Source organism: Pseudopipra pipra, chromosome 2 (genome assembly GCF_036250125.1).
Source record: "Pseudopipra pipra isolate bDixPip1 chromosome 2, bDixPip1.hap1, whole genome shotgun sequence".
Lineage (NCBI taxonomy): Eukaryota > Metazoa > Chordata > Aves > Passeriformes > Pipridae > Pseudopipra > Pseudopipra pipra.
Window position 1 is genome coordinate 87,917,548 of NC_087550.1, and position 18,144 is coordinate 87,935,691.

At 35.6% G+C, this 18,144-nt stretch overlaps 1 protein-coding gene across 6 annotated transcripts in view; it reads right to left on the reverse strand.

Moving 5' to 3' along the window:
* The window catches only part of REV1 (REV1 DNA directed polymerase), a 70,513-nt gene that overhangs the window by 20,175 nt on the left and 32,194 nt on the right, over positions 1-18,144 (reverse strand). For 4 of the 6 annotated variants that reach the window (XM_064646291.1, XM_064646287.1, XM_064646292.1 and 1 more), the window contains 10 exons: positions 15,810-15,942; positions 14,735-14,863; positions 13,945-14,099; positions 12,988-13,107; positions 11,346-11,566; positions 10,161-10,333; positions 8,250-8,352; positions 5,957-6,113; positions 5,388-5,590; positions 3,359-3,592 (listed from right to left, as the gene is read on the reverse strand). In XM_064646291.1, the coding sequence (XP_064502361.1) occupies positions 3,359-3,592; positions 5,388-5,590; positions 5,957-6,113; positions 8,250-8,352; positions 10,161-10,333; positions 11,346-11,566; positions 12,988-13,107; positions 13,945-14,099; positions 14,735-14,863; positions 15,810-15,942 (1,628 nt within the window). The remainder of the gene's footprint in view (positions 1-3,358; positions 3,593-5,387; positions 5,591-5,956; positions 6,114-8,249; positions 8,353-10,160; positions 10,334-11,345; positions 11,567-12,987; positions 13,108-13,944; positions 14,100-14,734; positions 14,864-15,809; positions 15,943-18,144) is intronic. The other 2 variants (XM_064646288.1, XM_064646290.1) reach the window with 1 other exon arrangement.

The following is an 18,144-nucleotide window of genomic DNA, read 5'->3' on the forward strand; positions in this document are numbered from 1 at the left end:
GGAAATTAGTGACAGGCTAGTCTTGGAGTTTCCCGTTGTTATTGGACAGTGTTTTCAGCTCACAATCAGCAAAATCTAATTCAAAAAACCAAACCTATCATTTAGAGAATTAAATCTGCCAGTGGGAGAGTGCCCTTCATTTCACTAGTAAAAATTCAGAGATGTGCACAAACAACAAAAAATTAGTCAAAACTACAATTACTATTCTAAGGGCACAATACAATTTCTGTCATTACATGTACATATGCACATGAATTAAAATTTTCCTCCTATTTTCAATAGACATTTGATTTTTTAAAAACCAAAATATGTATGCTATGACAGGAAGGTACAGTGTGCTATTGACATACATGATGTCTAAACTATATAGATCATAAACATGAACGTGCTCCTATAGCACAAGTTAAAATTCATCAATGCAGCACAACCCTTCTTTCCCATTTTTAGAACTCCATGTGCCAACACAAATCTTTCACCACACAAAATACGCGCTAATTAAAGAAGGAAATGGGAACAATTCTGATCTTGTGCAGAACATTGTGCACATACATTGTGCAGAACAAAGCACTGTAGTGGAATGCAGCCTATTACATCCAGAGGTGTAAGTTGTTTTTTTAAATATAAATTTTATTTAATAAAGCTGTTTTAAAAAGGTTAGTGTTCGCTGTTTAAGCATTCGAGACTCAAGAATTTGGTCTGAATTGGCACTGTTTTTTGTGTACATCACTTACCAATCCATGCAGAAATAATTCACTACAGGGAACTGGATGCACTTTTATTCCCCCTATCACTGCCCTCTCAGACCGTGACATGTAAAAATTCACTTAGAAGAGCCATCAGTCAAGTTCATATGAGTTCTATACTAATAACTGGACTTTCAGATAATTTACTGTACAGACAGAATGTCCTAATATAGCTTTCACATACCTGTATGATATTCAGATTATGGAGAGCCTTGTTTTATAAATTCATGTATTACCTCAGCATACAGCTACCAGTATTTTTGATGTGCTTATATAAATTTCCTTAGGAAGAATCTATACCACGTTAAGACAATGTGAGGATGAGATGAAAATCTGCCACCACTAATTAATGCCACTACTACAAATCTCATTCATTTCTAAGCATCTGTAATCTTTATTTTTTGCATCCTATGCTTCTACAGAAGTCAGCTGCTACAGAGATATACAGCTGTTCTAAATTTTAAGATTACTCCAGCAACTGATGGAAACAAATACAACCTATCTGGATTCCTTTTACAGGAGAACCTTACCCAACAAGAGACATTTCCCACACATTTTTTAATGAATAAATTACTATCAGCCAATTAACTTTGCACCTGGTGATAAAAACACAGTTCACACAAAAGGAATGAAAGGTTGAAAAACAAACCTAATTAAGCTATAAAAAGATGGCAGGGCATAATTTACATCTGCTGAGTTGATGTAGCTAAAGTACTCCATTTGGAGTGGCTGGCTATATTTCTATACCTGAAACCTAATACTACTTATTTCACCGCATCATTTGCCAGAAAGTAATTCTAAATGTTTGTGTGCAATCACAGAATATACACTCCCACAAAGACTTTAACAGAAAAATATGTGTCAAACTATACTTAGAGTAAGATGGTATTTTTGAATTAAGTTCATGTTTGATTTTAACAGAGAAAAAAATCCTCCCATATTAATGAACTGGGTGTAGCATTTTTTTTTCACCACGGCTAAGGGAAGCTATTAGACCATACTATTCTAGGTAGTAAACTTGTACCTAACTCAGAAAATGAAAATTGTAAATCTTACTCCTCTTTTTGTCAATAAGGAAAATCTGAAGTACAAGCATAAAACACTCTAAAATAGATAGTATGGATATCCCTGATATAAATAAATAGGAAGTAGCCAATTCTTCTTGAACTATATCTTCAAACAAAAAGGCTGCTCTGCTAAGCTGCATTCTTGGATCAGAATCACAAAATGCACTGGGAGATAGGGACAGAAAAGCCAGTGTATTTGAGTGTATAAATTAATGTTTCTAAGAAAACTTCAAAAAGTAAAGCTGTTATAAAAAAACAACAATCAGTTTCTGACTACCTAATTAACAGACAGATAAAGCACAAGCACAAACTAAAAGGAATTTCTATAGAAAGCCATATGCAGTTACAATTTACCCCAAAAAACTGTACTGAGTGGTATGATAAGTGTGGAGGAGTGTACTTTAAAGCACAGTATAATTTAACACACAAATCCAAGACAAACTCCTGTTTAGAGATAGATGTAACTATATAATTTAAAACAGCTGGGGTATGGAAAACTCAGATACTATTTACACACTAATCCATAGGGAAAACCAAACTTTGCAGTTCAGGAATAAAAACTGACACAACTGTTTCTGAACCAATGAACTTGAATCAAGGTGAGGAACTTTTAGTTATAGAACAGACTACACATCTTTTTAATAGCAATTATGCATTAACTATTTAGTGAAAACAGGACAGGAATTTCTACCTGATTTTCTCTGGATTCTTTGTCAGCTAAGCACCATTATTGCCTTAGAAACAACAACAAATATCTCTCTATAAATGTGATTAGGTGATATCACTTCATTTGAGAACAGCAATGACACAACAAACAAAAATAAAAATACTTCTCTGTTCTAAATTATGCATATGCAAGACATTGTATCTCTGGGTAACCCAACCTTTCATTTTTTAAAAGATTTTTTTTAATTTTTACACTACATTTGTTCAGCACCATCTTGGATTGAAGGGTGGAATAACATTAGAAGCATCATTACCACTACCTGCTGCCCCATCAGGTCCCTGTTTTGACAAACAACTTTGCACTTCTCTCATCTTGGACATGCTATATATGAGTCCATTTAAAAACTATGGACATAAGCATGATCTTTAGCCATGACTGCCCTTCTCCCAGGAATGTGATACAAACAACCACATCTGCAGAAGAAACTAGTAGAGGTTGGCTTTACTTCATCAGAACATACACTTAAACAGAGTGAGTCTCCTGTGACTAGCTAAGCAGATTTAGGACTGCTTCAGACCTATGGTGCAGTGCAACTCAGCTGCAATGCAGGAAAAAAAGGCTCATTGCAAAGCAAGCCATAAATAATGAGGCTTTACATTAAACAACAGCAAACCCACGGGCGTACTGATGACTATAAATCTTTAATAAATATTGTCATACCATGTTTGTGACAGATAAAGTAACATTTGGCAGACTTTTAATTAAAGGACCATAAACAATTTTGGGATGTTACAGGTTCTAGTTAATGCTGTTTCAAGAAAGCCTGTTAACTTCCTATAGATGAGAAGTTGTTATTTACCGACACCATGCAGACATCGTACCTGTGAGAGAGCTGGCAAAGCTATTACATTGATTCCCATGCTGGTATTTGGTTCTTGGAGCTCTGGTATTTGTAAAAGCACTGTTCCAACTGGTTGTGACAGAAGTGCAGTGTTACATCCATTTATTGGCTCTTTTTTGCTATCTCCATAACTCTCTCCTTGTTGAATGGTGCATATTTGCTCTACTTGTTCTCGGAGATCAGGCGGCAGAGCTTCTAGCACAGACTTATCTATCTACAAATGCAGAAAAGCTTTTAGAGTTCTCCAAGGAATACATAACAGAATTATTTTAGTGAAAAAATTAGTTATACAGTTCCTGAATTTTCCAAAATCCCTTACATTTTGACCTGTGTATGTGAACACAATTAGGAACCTGACAATTACACTCTGCAGCAGCAAAATATCATTTAAGACTAAGCAACTCAGTAAATATGAATGCTCAGTTTTATCTTTTCACAACGTTCAGTCTTGTCATCACAAATCACAGACAGAGTTTCCTCCACAGTTACCTAGAGATAAGGAAACCCAAATTCTGAGTTCAAATTATATAGGTACCATGCTGATATGAACACTGAAGTGGTGTTTGGTACAAAGCAATTAATCTCTTTTTTTTTACAGTTCTAGGGTACATGTTACTGATTTACTTTAATGGTATTAGGTATGTTTGCATACTGTCAGACTCTTGTCAGAGATTTTGATAATGAATTAAGCTTTTACTTAGAATCAATTATTGACTGTAAACAACTGAGAAGATCCCTCAGTGTCCAGGAGTTGCTGTATACAATGACAGCTGCACCAGTGACTGTATGAACACAACTGACAAGCAGATGCACAGCATAATTTTTCTCACAAGTAATATTTGAGTAAAAACATGTAGATAAACGCCAGTGTTTGCCTGTAAGTTCTGCTGAATAAGACTCCATAGCAGTGTTAGAACACTTTATATTTTGCCTTTAGGAAGAAGATTTGGAACTTAAGACCAGATTCCGGATTTACAGAGAAGAACCACAAATACCTAGGAAAATCTACTTGCCTTATGCTGAGAGATTTTGATGAAAACTGTGGTATTGTTAATCACTTCAGTTACTCTTCTACTTTCTGTGTTCACTCGTTCCAAATTTGCTACATACATAAAACTCTACAAATATTTTCTGGGATTCCTGGGTGTAAAATACCTTGCTGTCGCTTTCTTAGCACACAGTACACAAAAAGCAGTGTGGCACTAACCTTCATCACTCCTTCCCTGTACCACATTTTGTATTATATTCTGTATTATAGTACGGTTAAAAGCAAAATGAAACGTGAGCGCATCGTGCCATAAGGCCACCAAGGCTTTAGGACCTCTACTACACAGCCAGTGCACTTTGCACTTGTTTATACATATTCCCTCTGTAGCAGTCTGAGTGTACAGAGCTTCACATTGTTCAGTCAAATTACTTTTAGATCCTGAGCTGGTTTGGTTATTGCATTATAGCAACAAGTTTTCTGCCGAAAGCGTAATTTGCTTCTTAAAAATGTATAAATATGTGGAAAAGCTGTTATAAGAACATCAACAAATGCTTTTACAGATTTAAATTACAGAAATTAAAATGACAGACTTTTACAGAAGAGCAAGTAAATCTGCTTATACCTAAACTACCTATAAAATTCAGTGCAGCTGGCTCACAGCAGACCCTTCTAACAGATGTCTACTTGAATAACATGTGGAAATAAAAGGCTCTCCATTTGCTAAAATGCACCAAAAAAAAAATCCCCCAAACCCTTAGAAATATTTTACTTAAATAAAGATTGTCTTCCTCTCATATAAACAGTATATCCTGTACAAATGTTAAGTGTGCATCTTAACTTCAACATTATTTATTTTATTAAAGCGAAGTAGTTTTGCATCAATAACAGTTACTTCCTGTGCATCATACTCTACTAGAACTCTTTTTATTTAAAAAGAGCTCCTTTTCAGTCTATCCAAGTAACATAGACAATCCCAAGTTATTACAATACACTGCAGATGATTAATATTCCCAGGTTTTACCTGGGAAGCAGATGGAACTTCAATACTCAAATTAAGCCTGGATTTCACGCTGATGGGAGAATGCATGCCATTCCATTTGACAGCAGACTCGGTGTTGTTGGCATTAGAATTGAGACCAGGTGTGAGATGGGTACCACGAGATGGAAGAAAAGTGCAGGTTCTTGAATTAGAAGATATTTCGAGGTCCATAGCAGCCACAAATACTATATATATGAAAACAAAATACCGAATGATCATCTAATAGTTAAAAATACTCTGAAGATTCAAGACACAGTGAAGTTAGTTTCCAGTGTTACTTGCTAAAGAGTTTACACAATATATAGCATAATTATAACACTTCCTATTTCAAAGTATCCTTTGTTACAATTAATAAAAAAAAGTTTGGAATAACCTTATACAAATATTTATTAGTAGAATTTTCATTTGCAGCAGCGTAATCCACTCTCAAAAAGTTTATGTTAAATAATTTATACTGGTAAAATATTGAATAAGTATTCCAAAGGTTAATCTATGTTGGGGTCCTTCAGAACTGATCATTATCACACACGCCAAGTACAAAGCTTACTGACCTTCCTTATGTTCTTCTTCTGAGTGTTTTTTTGCTTTCTGAACATGAAAAAGATCAATAACTGAATGTGATCCACCAGGTAAATGTCCAGATTGTACTGCTGAGTGAGCCGAAGTGGTTTTACTGATGGGAACTAACTGTTGTACCTGAATTCCAACCTAAATCCAAAACATAAATACACTCATTTGAAGAAGTTTAAAATAAAAAAAAATAAAGTAAATAAAAAAATCTGTAATTCTATCACAGTAGCACTGCCTTCTTTGGAATTGGCTGCTTGTTGTGTGTGGGGGAGAGGACAAATAAAAGTATGCTGAAATACACACAAACGGCCACTAAAAAGAACCCAAACAAATCCCAGGATCATCCAGCACAATCCAACAACTAAGAAATTACAATGATAATACCATCTTCTCTGATATAGAAAAGTGCTGTCAACAGGATCATGAAACAATGTGTTTATTATGAAATTTCTTAGACACTAAGAGATATAGAATTAGTGACCAGGAAGTGACTATTAAATCTGGCTACCCACACAAGAAAGCAATCTTTTCCCCAAGGATAATGTATATTATATCCACCACTTATGTCTATAAATGAAAAAAATAATATTGCTTCACTTCTAGACATGGTTTTCAGAAAGTCTCAATGGATTAAAGCACCTTGGTGGAAGTAGTCTTTTTCAAGACAACCTAATTTTTCATGTAACTTCTAAATACCAAATGAGCAGGGGGTCAAAAACAGGGTCCAACTAAGAATGCACTGGTACATTGTGTGAGCTTATTGCAAATCCTCCATAATTTTTAATAAAAAAACTGGGCACTTAGAAATATACACTAGCTCCTTCGTGCTTTCTGAGTCCTATATACAATTTTTTCTACCAGGTCTTCTTCTATAATTACATAGCAGTAATTTTTTTATTAACAGTTTCTTAGTTGCAATAATGGGAAATGACCTCATCACTGTAAAAAGTTTTTCTTTGTGCTTTTTGTTTTTGCTTTGGAATATTTCTAGGTTTGAGTTCTAAAGTTCTAAGTTAAACAAAGCCTTTGGAATATTGTATTTGATGTGTTGAACAGCTTTGCCTTGGGTTTTTTTCTGTCTTTTAGGACAAGAGCCTGAGTTCAAGTGTTATGTGAAGTCCATGGGACAACTGAATGCATTTATCTGCCCAAGTGTGGGCACAAACAACTAATGGTATCAGTTCAGAATCTTTTCTAGAAAGACAGAAAAAAGACACTGAAGCATGGCTCACCTCATGTATAAAGCTTAAGGGGACTAGCTCCTGCACAGACATATACATTGTCTGAAGTCAGCTGAAAGGACAACCACTAAGGGATCCTGGATGGTTCTGAACCTTTTTTTTATAATCTAGAACTGAATGGCCCCTCCAGTACTCAATAGAGCCACCTGGTCAGAAGTAGTACACTGTTTTGCAGAACAACATGTCCAACATCCAGGGGACAGTAACTCTAAATTAGAATCCTCTTAAAACAAGGGCTAAAGAAATCAGGTGAAACAGAATGACATAAGAAGTCAGCAAAGACAGCAAAGGAGACAGACAAGAAACTAGAAAAAGATAGGGACAGGAAAATAAATATTTCCTCACCTCCAAGCCAGTGGGCTGACTTTGTAAGGCAACACTGTGAGTCAAAACCCTACTTCTATATCCAGATGACCAATAAATACTCTGTGCTCCATTTTAACAAATGGCTGATGCCAAAACAGTCTTATCATGTGTTCACATTGCTATGACAAAACCACTGAGATGAGCAAGACTGTTCTAAAATAAATTATGAATTAAAAGAACCAGCAAATCACCTGCAAACAAAGGCCAAACTATGGGCTGGTAACTTTTCTTGCTCTAAGACCTGCAGTCTAGAACAAAATCTCCTCTAATCTATATCTCTGACTGGCATTACAAGCAATATTTATATTAGTTACTTAACTAATAGCTCTGCAAAAGTTTACAGAAAATTCTATGGCAAAATAAAATTTACACGTGCTAACAGAACTGTAGAAGATACAGTCTAACTTTGCTACCTTAGGAAGCTGTTTCAAGTTGTGGATCAATTCATACCCCAGTAAATTTTTTTTTTTTTACATCTATGGCTTTTTAACCATTTTTTTCAAAGGTAAATATAGCAAACATAGCATGATTGTGTAGCCTACATAAGCTTTGTATCTACACTTCTGCTTAAGTTTGGTTATCATCTACCCTGGGGAACTGAAAATTTATGAAAGACAACAAAGAAGGTTCATAAAGAGAATAAATTTCAGTTTTCCCATTAACTCACCCCTCGCATATCTGAAATGTTCAGTTTCATTGTGTGAAACATATTTAGAGTTTCTTTCCCAATTACTTTTGCACTGTCTGTTGCATGGTCTAGAGTCACAGTCCTAAAAAGAAAAAACAAACATGGTCTGTTAGAAACCACAATGAAAAGCAAGTAATCTCCAGAAAGGTCTAGTTCTGCCAATATGAAAATGAAACTGCTTCCTACTGTGAGCAAGATGAAGATCTCCCTAAGCCTTAGATGATAATATTTTTAAGAGAAAGGGGATCAATATCAGTGTGAGTCTAAAGGCACACAACATTCCGGAAGAATATTTTAAAAAGGTCTATGCTGTACTATCAGGACTTGATTTCAAAGATGTGGTAAAAATACCATTAATGTCTCAGAAGCTGAATTTTTTTCATTTTAAGTGTGTCTGCAAGTCTGAATCCTTTGTAGTACTATGACTATTATTCTAGGGAATCTTGACCTGTAGGGTAAGAAAACATAGCAACTCATTCACCTGTGAGGTGAAGGAGCAAGAAACGGGTCATGAGCCATAGCTACAAAGCAAATTTTAAACCAAAGAGAAAACCCAGACACTTGAGGGAACACCACTCTGAGATTGTAATCCATTTGCTTGGAACCAACCTCTCGTTTACTCTGCTGCTGCTAAAAAGTTTTTCATTGGACTGAACAGAAATGCTCTAACAAAGACAGGAATAAAATACGTATACCATCAAATAGCATAACCATAACATCATCCAGTTTATCAATAAAAAACAAAGATCAATCAGAAATAAAAAATGGGTAAGAGTAACAGCACTGCTTGTGGAAGCTGAAGCTCCTACTCCTTTGACAGCAACCTATCAACTGACTACCCAGGCAAAATAACTGGGTTATCCCATATCCCCACAGATGGGCAGCCATTACAGGGAGCATTTCAATGAGATCAACAGTGCTACGGGGAGACAAAGTAGGAGAGGCTTTATTATATGGATAAGGATCCACAGGAAAAACAAAGGCACTTCTGATAAGGAACTTACAACTACCTGAAAAGATCTAAGTGTGAAGGTCAAGAGACATGAACAGGTTGCCTGCTTGAACCGCTGAAATAAGGGGCACAGTCCTTGACCTTGAGATTTTGAGATTCAACTTCCTAAGCTCCACTTTGAATCTTGTCTTTTCTAGGACCAAAAACTTCTCTGCAGACTTACGGGTAAAACAAGAAGAAAGACAAGATTCAACACTAACAAACTGGTTTGTACTAAGACAGATGACTGCAGTTCAAGGTGTCTGATGCCAGCTCCAATCTTCAGAATCCTAAGTGGCCTCTCAGTCTTCTGCAGCAAATCATTCTGCAAATACTGTCCCAGCACCCATGTCTAGAGCTGGACAACTACCGAACTGTCAGACATCCTTCCTGACAAGTACAAAGTGCAATTTTCTTTGAGAACTGACTCCAACTGTCACAACCAGCATGTGACCAACAACCTATCAAGGAAGAGCAGAAAGCCTCTCCGGGGAAAGTACCCCACGTCACACAGTTCAGGGAGAGAAAGCAGTATGCAGCAGCAGAACCTTTCAACTTGGCTGGTCACTGTAAGAAATAAAAATGCTGTTGTGTGTGAGCTGTAGTGCAGGATGTAAATATGTCTTCTACAAGCCACTACAAGAAAACCTCCAGCTCAATACTATACTCAATACCTGTGGAAAGGTACACCAACAATATATATGTACATATGTATTACTGATGACCAAAACACCACATATGTACAACCCAAACAAAAAGGACTTTTGATACTACTTCTTATTTCACTGCAAGTTTGATACACAGACAGAGGTATCAAGAACTTTGAAATTTCTGTCCTTTCTTCCTCTAAATTTTGGTGCTCAAAATCCTGCAGAAGTGTGTTCATGCCTAGTAGTTACCTGGCAATATTATCACAGATTCCATGACCTCCATATTTTGCAGGCTCCACTGGTGCTCCAGCCTTTCTGACCATAATTTTAAGGGTCAATCGTTTACCCTTCATACCAGCAGCTTCAAGCCTACGTTGGATTTCTTCGGAGAGGCTGAGAAGGAAAGCTTCTGCTTCCTTAGGCTGAAGAGAAAAAACAACAGGTTTAGGTAATTAATAGTCTTCAAATATCAAAGGTAAATCATTAAGGGTTAATACAATCCAGACTGTGTAAACTGAAAAGAGCAAGCTGATTCACTGGCAATGGTCTTATTTAACTTCAAGTGTTTTGTTTACATTGTAGGTCGCTGAAGTTAGGTGAGATGGTAGATTCCTATCCTAATGCTGAAATATATGTACAGTAAGTCCTTTTGGAAATAAGTTTTTAAAAATTGTATTTAGAAACCCCAACACAGAATTCCAAGTCTAACTTTCAGCACAAACCTAGAAGATGAAGAGTGTAGGGCTTATAAGGAAAATCTTTTTCTCCACGAGGAAAGTCAAGCAGTGGAACATGTTGCTCAGGGAAGTTGTTCAGTCTTCATTCTCGGAGATTTCCAATGCCAGACTGGATAAAGTCCTGAGCAACTGTTCCGATTTCATAGCTTCCCCTGCTTTGAGCAAAAGGTTGGACTACACAACATCATGAAGTCTCTCCAAACCTGTTGACTTTTTTCTATAATTCCCATAAATACTCAAGTTCTCAACAAAAAGCTGAGTTACTTTTTAAACACAATTTTGTCAACAACACTCCCCCCACCCCGACAATATTTGTAAGAAGTCTAATAAAAATGCTGTACTGGAGCAGCTGGTGATTGTTTCAGCCACTGGCATCTTCAAATAATCAGCATTTAAATGAAAGAGAATGCTAGGTGCTGACAAACCTACTGCAGTTCTCTTTTTCTGTACCAGACTTGTATAACGAATGCAGAATAGCCAGCTAATTTTGTGCAAGCTTCTTTTCAGTCCAATACTTTTGCAGTCTCTCCTCCCATTTTATCGTTTGGTCTCCTACTTCTTCATTTTCCTCATTTCTATTTCGTGGCTAAGATGGTGCTCTAACAGATCAAAGTGTAAGTGAAAATAATCAGAATATGAGAAGACTCTTCTACAGCTGAAAGAAGTCACTGCAGAAAAGAAGCAATTTAGAATTTACCTGTGTAAACCTTATTCCATAGTTGATTTCTGCTGAAACAGATTTTCTTTCTTTTTCTGTACGAACAGGTCGATCATCCAAACCACGACAAAATCTGTAGAGCATTTGCCCTGTTTTTGGACCAAATTCTTTTTGTAGTTTTGACATCGAAGCACACTGCAGATCTCCACAGGTTTTAATTCCCAAAGAAGCCAGCTTAGATTCCATTGTCCTGCCAACTCCTAACAACAAAGTAGTTAGTTCTGTTAACCCTATGCAATTCAGAGCTAGTTAAGTTTTGAAAAAATAAAATTTTTCTTTTTAAATCTACACTAGGTTGTGTCAGATTAACAAATAAATATATACCATATAAAATAAATTCTGCTCCATAAAACATGGTTTGAATGGAAACTTTTGCTGTCTTCATATTTATTTCTTTAATCTGTTTCATATTTTAGTTTTGGATGTCATACTGCAGCAAGTCTCTTTATTTCTGGGTAAAATGTGAACAACTCCTACTTGCAAACTGTCTTGACAAGGTACTGCTTGTTACAGGTTATATAGCTCTGAATCCTCACAACACTCAGTCCAAAGAGAGTGTCCAACATGTAATATGTTTTCCATCATGTACAACTGATTTAATCTAAAAGAAAGCCAACAAATATTTTGACCACTGTTCCACTGCTTCCTGGGTAGAAAAATAATATTTCAAGTAGAAGTGATAGCATACCTGTATTACTTGTGCTTTGAATTACCAAGCACTGGAAATTGTAGGTATCCATGGCAACAGCACATATGTAAGTGTGATAAACTGAAGTATATTTCTGGGTTTTGGAGAGGTGGTCTGTTACTTCCAGAAAATATTAGTCCTATGTGTTCACATTACCAAAGTCAGCAAAAATTAGAAATCTCAGGTAATCAGATTCTATCTTTGATAATCTGTTTCTCTGTCTAGGTGGTATTATTGACACAAACACTAAAAAGTTTTTACTATGAACATACAAGTGAATTCTGAAAGCTTTAAAACATTCCAGTCAAAGCCCAGTACTATATAAGTATCATTCTGAAGAAGAAATACCTTCTGTAAGTTATGCCAAAGAGAAGAAATGATACTGTGCTGTAAATTGTGTTAGGCCATGGAAAGGGTTACATGAAGAGAATTTCTGGTAAACCTGCATCTGTCTATAGATGTTGTTCCTACCACTCTTTCATTTCATTGTCTACTGCTGCCTATTTTTTACTGCCCTTCTTTCTTTTTTTCCTAAATAGGTAAAAATACTACTTTGAACATTTAATACTAAATATATGTGTGTATACATGCAGGCTGAGATCAGCTGATCACTAAAAAAGTATAAATGAGTGCTTACTCAGCACTTTGTGCACCATTCCTGTGTCCCATTACACTGCATATGTGTACTGAGTAACAACACAGAGCTACAGGTCAGGAAACACTTTATGTGTACAACTTTATGTTCCTGGAACAATAAATATACACAAAAAAGCCTGTGTTCACACAGTCGTATTCTGTATATCTTTACTGTTTATCACATTTTGGATCATAAATGTGCAATAGTATCTAAACTTGTTTGATCCAGAAAGCAGATTTGTAGCTGAAACTGGTTTAATATCAGGAGGCAAAATGTCCTCTAAAAGTCAGGAGTACCTGGAAGGCTGGTAACAAGTTGTCCTCTGATAAAATCATCCACTTCTTCAGGTTTTAAGTGATAGTGTCCATCTGGTTTTGCTTTACGAGTTGCCATTCTGGCCAGCAGAATATTGGAACCTGTAAAAACAAAATAAACCACATCTGTGGTAACTTCTGTTGATTTTCTAGTAGAATGCTGCAGTCCAATACTCAAGAAAAAAAGTAGAAAGTATAGTCAAATTCTTTAACTTTAACAAAGAATTTAATGAAATATATTCATCTATATATTTGCAGTGTCTACTTCCAAAGTATGAGCTAGCAGTATGTGTTATTCAGCAGTGAAACTATAGTGGTAGCTGCAATTGCAAAGTCAGTAAAGGAAGAATTCTGCTTACAGTCATGATTTTCCACAAGTGGATTTCATACACTTACATGCACTCAGTACAGGTATTTACAGATACTCAACTCTAGTATTAATTAGGGACAAATTAGAAAAACAAAAGAGAAAGGAAGGAGCCAAGTGAAAACAAATCACGGAAGTCTTTTCAGATGTGTGATTTCATATACAATACCTACTACAAATCACACAGATCCTTGCTTTCAGTACCTTCTAATAATTATGCAAAATCACGTCACCTTATGAACTCTTGCTGCTATGTCCACTAGGAGCACAATCTGTGCTCATTTTTCTATTTGCTGGAAAAACAGTCGCATTTCATAAAAATAAATGCAAGAATATCATACAGATGGAATTTTAGCATACTGTTTAGATAACAAAGGAGACATGATAGCCATTTTATACATTTTTGCTTAAAACTTTCCACTTCTGAAGATTTTCTTGCATTTTTATTCACACTAATTTAATGTAAATGGCAACAATCTTCCAAAAACACTTAAGAGTTCTAGCAAACTTAAAAAGCTTTGATACATTAACAAAAGCAGTCACTGCTTGTAAACAGAAATGAAGTTACTTACCCATCCCAACAGAAGCTGTGCATTTAGTTTGGTCTCTGATTTCAGTGCGGATAGCATTTGCAAATTCATCAGGAGTCAATCTGGTCTCTGTAAGGATTTCAGTGATATCTACTAGTGCTTCATCACAACTGACTGCTTCGATGTTATGAGTATAGCTATCAACACAAAGTAAAGGAGGTGAAACACCAGCAACAGCTCACCATCTGTTAAAACAAATATGTAGCAAATAAAGTCTTCCCTTTGTGGTGGCATTTCCCTGCTTATTTTGTATTACACATTACTTAGACATTAAAAATGCTAAACCAGTAAATTACAGTAATATTATTAATGTAGGACTAATTTCGACATGCATCATGAGTTTAAAGGAACAGCTAGAGGAATTGAATATTTATTTTTCATTGACAATAACAAATTTTTAGTTTTTGTTCAAGTGCATTTTAAACCAGAAAATAGTTTCTAATAGATGTTACTCCAAGAACCCGTTCTTATGTTACTCAAAAAAACACCTCTTTAAAGGATCTCACAACAAAGCAGGGGATCTGCTTCTCGTGGTGTAATCAGTAAAAAATTTAACTCTTTTGGAAGTCAGATGTTGATTGTTTACAGGATTTGACGTCAAGATAAAAGAACGCTCAGAAGCATGGTGCTCAAAATAAAAATTACTACAAAGGAAGACCTCAAATAGGAATAGGTTTATTGAAGCTGAAGAGTAACATGGAGATGGCAATGGCAAAGAAAATACGCTTGATAATCCTACCATGAAAGATCACATAAACAAACAGCAAGTTACCTTGCTAATATTTCATATACTGTCCGTGCAACTTCTTTGTACGCATCAAAATCATATGAAACCGCTTGAAGATTTGGACACAGCTTTTTTGCTTGGCCAAAAAACATTCCATTCTTTATGCCAACTTGTCTGAAATTAAATAATAAAAAAACCTCAAGTAAACACAGTGAAAACTTTTCCACAAATTAATAGGGAGTATTTTCAAATTAATTATTTGTCTTTTCCCCAAAAGATGGGAAATGGAACTCAGTCTAACTGCTAGCAATTTAATAGGTAATAAAATAACTGCAAACAGAGTATTTGAATCAGCTGTGTAATATTCATCCATGGAGCATGAACAACCTGCCTTCAGGCAAATGCTGAGGACAAAGACTCCAAAAAGCACTCCTTGCTATCTTCTGCCTCAAATTAAAACCACACACATACTATAGTGACTAAGATAGCTGGATCTTATATTCCAAGGTGCAAGTTTACATAATTAGGCTCCTGTTAATAAATAAACTTTAACTTTTTGAGATACAAATAGAAGCCTGCCTATCCTAGCAAGCTCAAGAAAGGTTCCAATGAAGAAATAATTTCTGGAGTATTATTTCCATCAGAGAAAAAGACTGTATTTCTAACACTGTGCTTATATTTATAAAAGTTGTTTCATACTCTAAAGATTTATAAGTTATGTTATTGGAGATGCTCAGCATAGTCTCTGCAAGGAATGCTTTTAAGTTTAGTAGTCACACTTTCTGTCTTATTTTAAGTAAAACCTTCCGTATGTGTCATTAATTCTATAAAATAATGCAATTTTGATATAAAGACATGAAGATAACATTATGAAATCAACAGCATCACAGTGAAAGGCATAAGGTTTTCTTTAATGGGCTTTATTTCAAGTAACATGTAGGTTGAGAGCTATTGAGCAGCATCTAAAAAGAAGCATCATCCATAGGGAAGACCTTCTGTTAAATTCTAACAACCCATGTAACTACAACATCATAAAACTTTCTCTCTAGATAAATTTAAAGAAACTAACAACTGCTATTTTTGGACATCTTATGCAAACTACTGGGTAACTTTTACCTACCTGGCTTCATAACTACAGGAAGCTATTTCAGCCATGGACAGAACAGTGAGATCGAAGTCAGCTCCATTTAAATGTGCAGAATCCGGATGCTCCCAGACTGATGAGTCCAACTTATCAGGTACTTTAATTTCTGCTGGGAAAATAAAATTAATCTTTAGGTTATTTTTCCCAAGAATGCAACGGAATGAATGTAAATAAAATAAAAATTATGCATTTTATACAATTTCTATACTGTTATCTATTTATGAAGAGGTTCTCAATTCTATATTGATTCATATCATGGACCAGAAAAAAAACAAGACCTCCTTCCCCCGTAATGTCTCTTTGCGGATAGGTCTGGACATACCACTAAAAAGAATATCAATACAAAATTCCATTTCTATTTTCCCCCAAATTACTAGACAGCACCTTGTTGGTGACTACATACACCATACTGTAAAGTAAGAATGATTAGCTTTAGTGACTATAAAAATAATCAAACACCTGTGACTAACTGCTACAACCATAACCTGTAAACAAATACAAGACACTAAAAAATTTACCAACTGCTTGGCTAAACAAGAAGACACTTAGTTATGTTCCTTTTTACAAAAAGCACACCTATCACCAGAACACTGAAATTGCACACAAAATAAAAATCCACTTTTTATCATACTTAAAATTATTTTTCTAATAGTCTAAATACCAAAAGTGATTTTTAAGAAGTGAAATAACCAGAATGCTAACTAGGTTAAATGCAAAAACACTGGCTAGAAACTTATATTTCCTTTAAGACTCTTATGTGGATATTAATTAAAAGAACTTCTGCTTTTACTTACTAATAATTCTCTTATTAGGATATGTCAACTTCTTTCAAATATCACCATAAATTTATCTCAGATTGAAATGACACAATTATAAATACTGCAACCCCAGACTTAAAATGAGACAGACTGACCCTAATTCTGCAAAACTTTACTGCCTGTTCTTATACAAATTTTAAAGAATCTCCACTGCATACTAGGTACTAGACAGAATTCCATGACACTGAATAATGGGAACAAGTAAAGGATTTTCCATTTATTTCTATCTGGGTTTTCACAGTACGTAAACCTCGATATACTTGTTATACTCTAAATACAGATCAGCTTGAAAAAAATTAATAGATGCAAAAACTATTATGCTCTCCCAAACTCCCATTAGAATCAAAACAACGAGGTATCATACAGAAAAAAATACTTCTATTTATTTAAAATGAAATCCACTATGCAGTTCTTTTTCATTACTGTAGTCCATTTAATACCACACACCCTTGTAATATAGTAAATGGGGACTTTTCTTCAGAGTGCCACCATGCCTAACTGTATTCCACGGGACTAACAACTTACACACTGACAAGCTGACTGAAAGGAAACATGGTGCTATGTGCACATATGAGTAGCTATTAAACCAGAGAAAGTGGTGTAATGAGTGAGTGGAGATAGCTGGGGTAGAGCCTGATTCATGTGGAAAACTGCTTTTATTCAGAATTTCTGCTAAATTTCTGCACCTTTTTATGTCTTAAATATTTTAATGTATGATGAGCTCAATAAGTTACCTAAGATGTCTGCAACTGAAAATTAGAGCAAAATTATGCCCCAAATAAAGATAAGAATGACAAGAACAACTTCTTTAGTCCATGCCTTCCTGTGCCCTGGCCTGAGATGTTGCTGTCATCTTGTCTATCTTCACTGGGTTCGTCGACTTTTTCCACATCGCAGCAGAGCAGATCCCCCCATGAGCTGATGGAGTCACTTCATGTGAAATTCAGGGCAATGCAGAACACATTGTCCTCAATAGAAGGCAAGGTAGAGAACCTCTCATCAAAAGCTGGGAAACTAGACAGGCACATGGTGAATGTGGAGCAACGGATGGAGAAATCAGAGGCCAGGACCCAAGTCTGTGAAAAAGAAATCGCTGAGAATAAATCTGTGACTAATATGATGGTTTAAATCTGCTGCTCTTTAGAATGAAAAGGGAGATACTAGGGTTGAGGGAAAGGAAGCCTAGAAAACATTCACATCTTGGGCATCCTGGCCATGGAAAAGAGACCCCAAACTATGATTAATCTTTTTTTCTTTAGAACATGAATGTTAAAGATGGCACGTAAGTAGAGAAGTAATTTCTACTACCCCGAAAGCCTATCTCCAATTTGGCGACTTAGGGTGAGAATGACAGCAAGTTTTTGAATTTAAAAGTTATGCATTTTTGGATGAATTAATACAAGAAAAAGAAAGTATTTCATAAAAGAGTCAAGATTCTATTGGCACTAGATATTTGTGTTGCAACGCAGATCAAAGCCAAAGTATCAGTATAA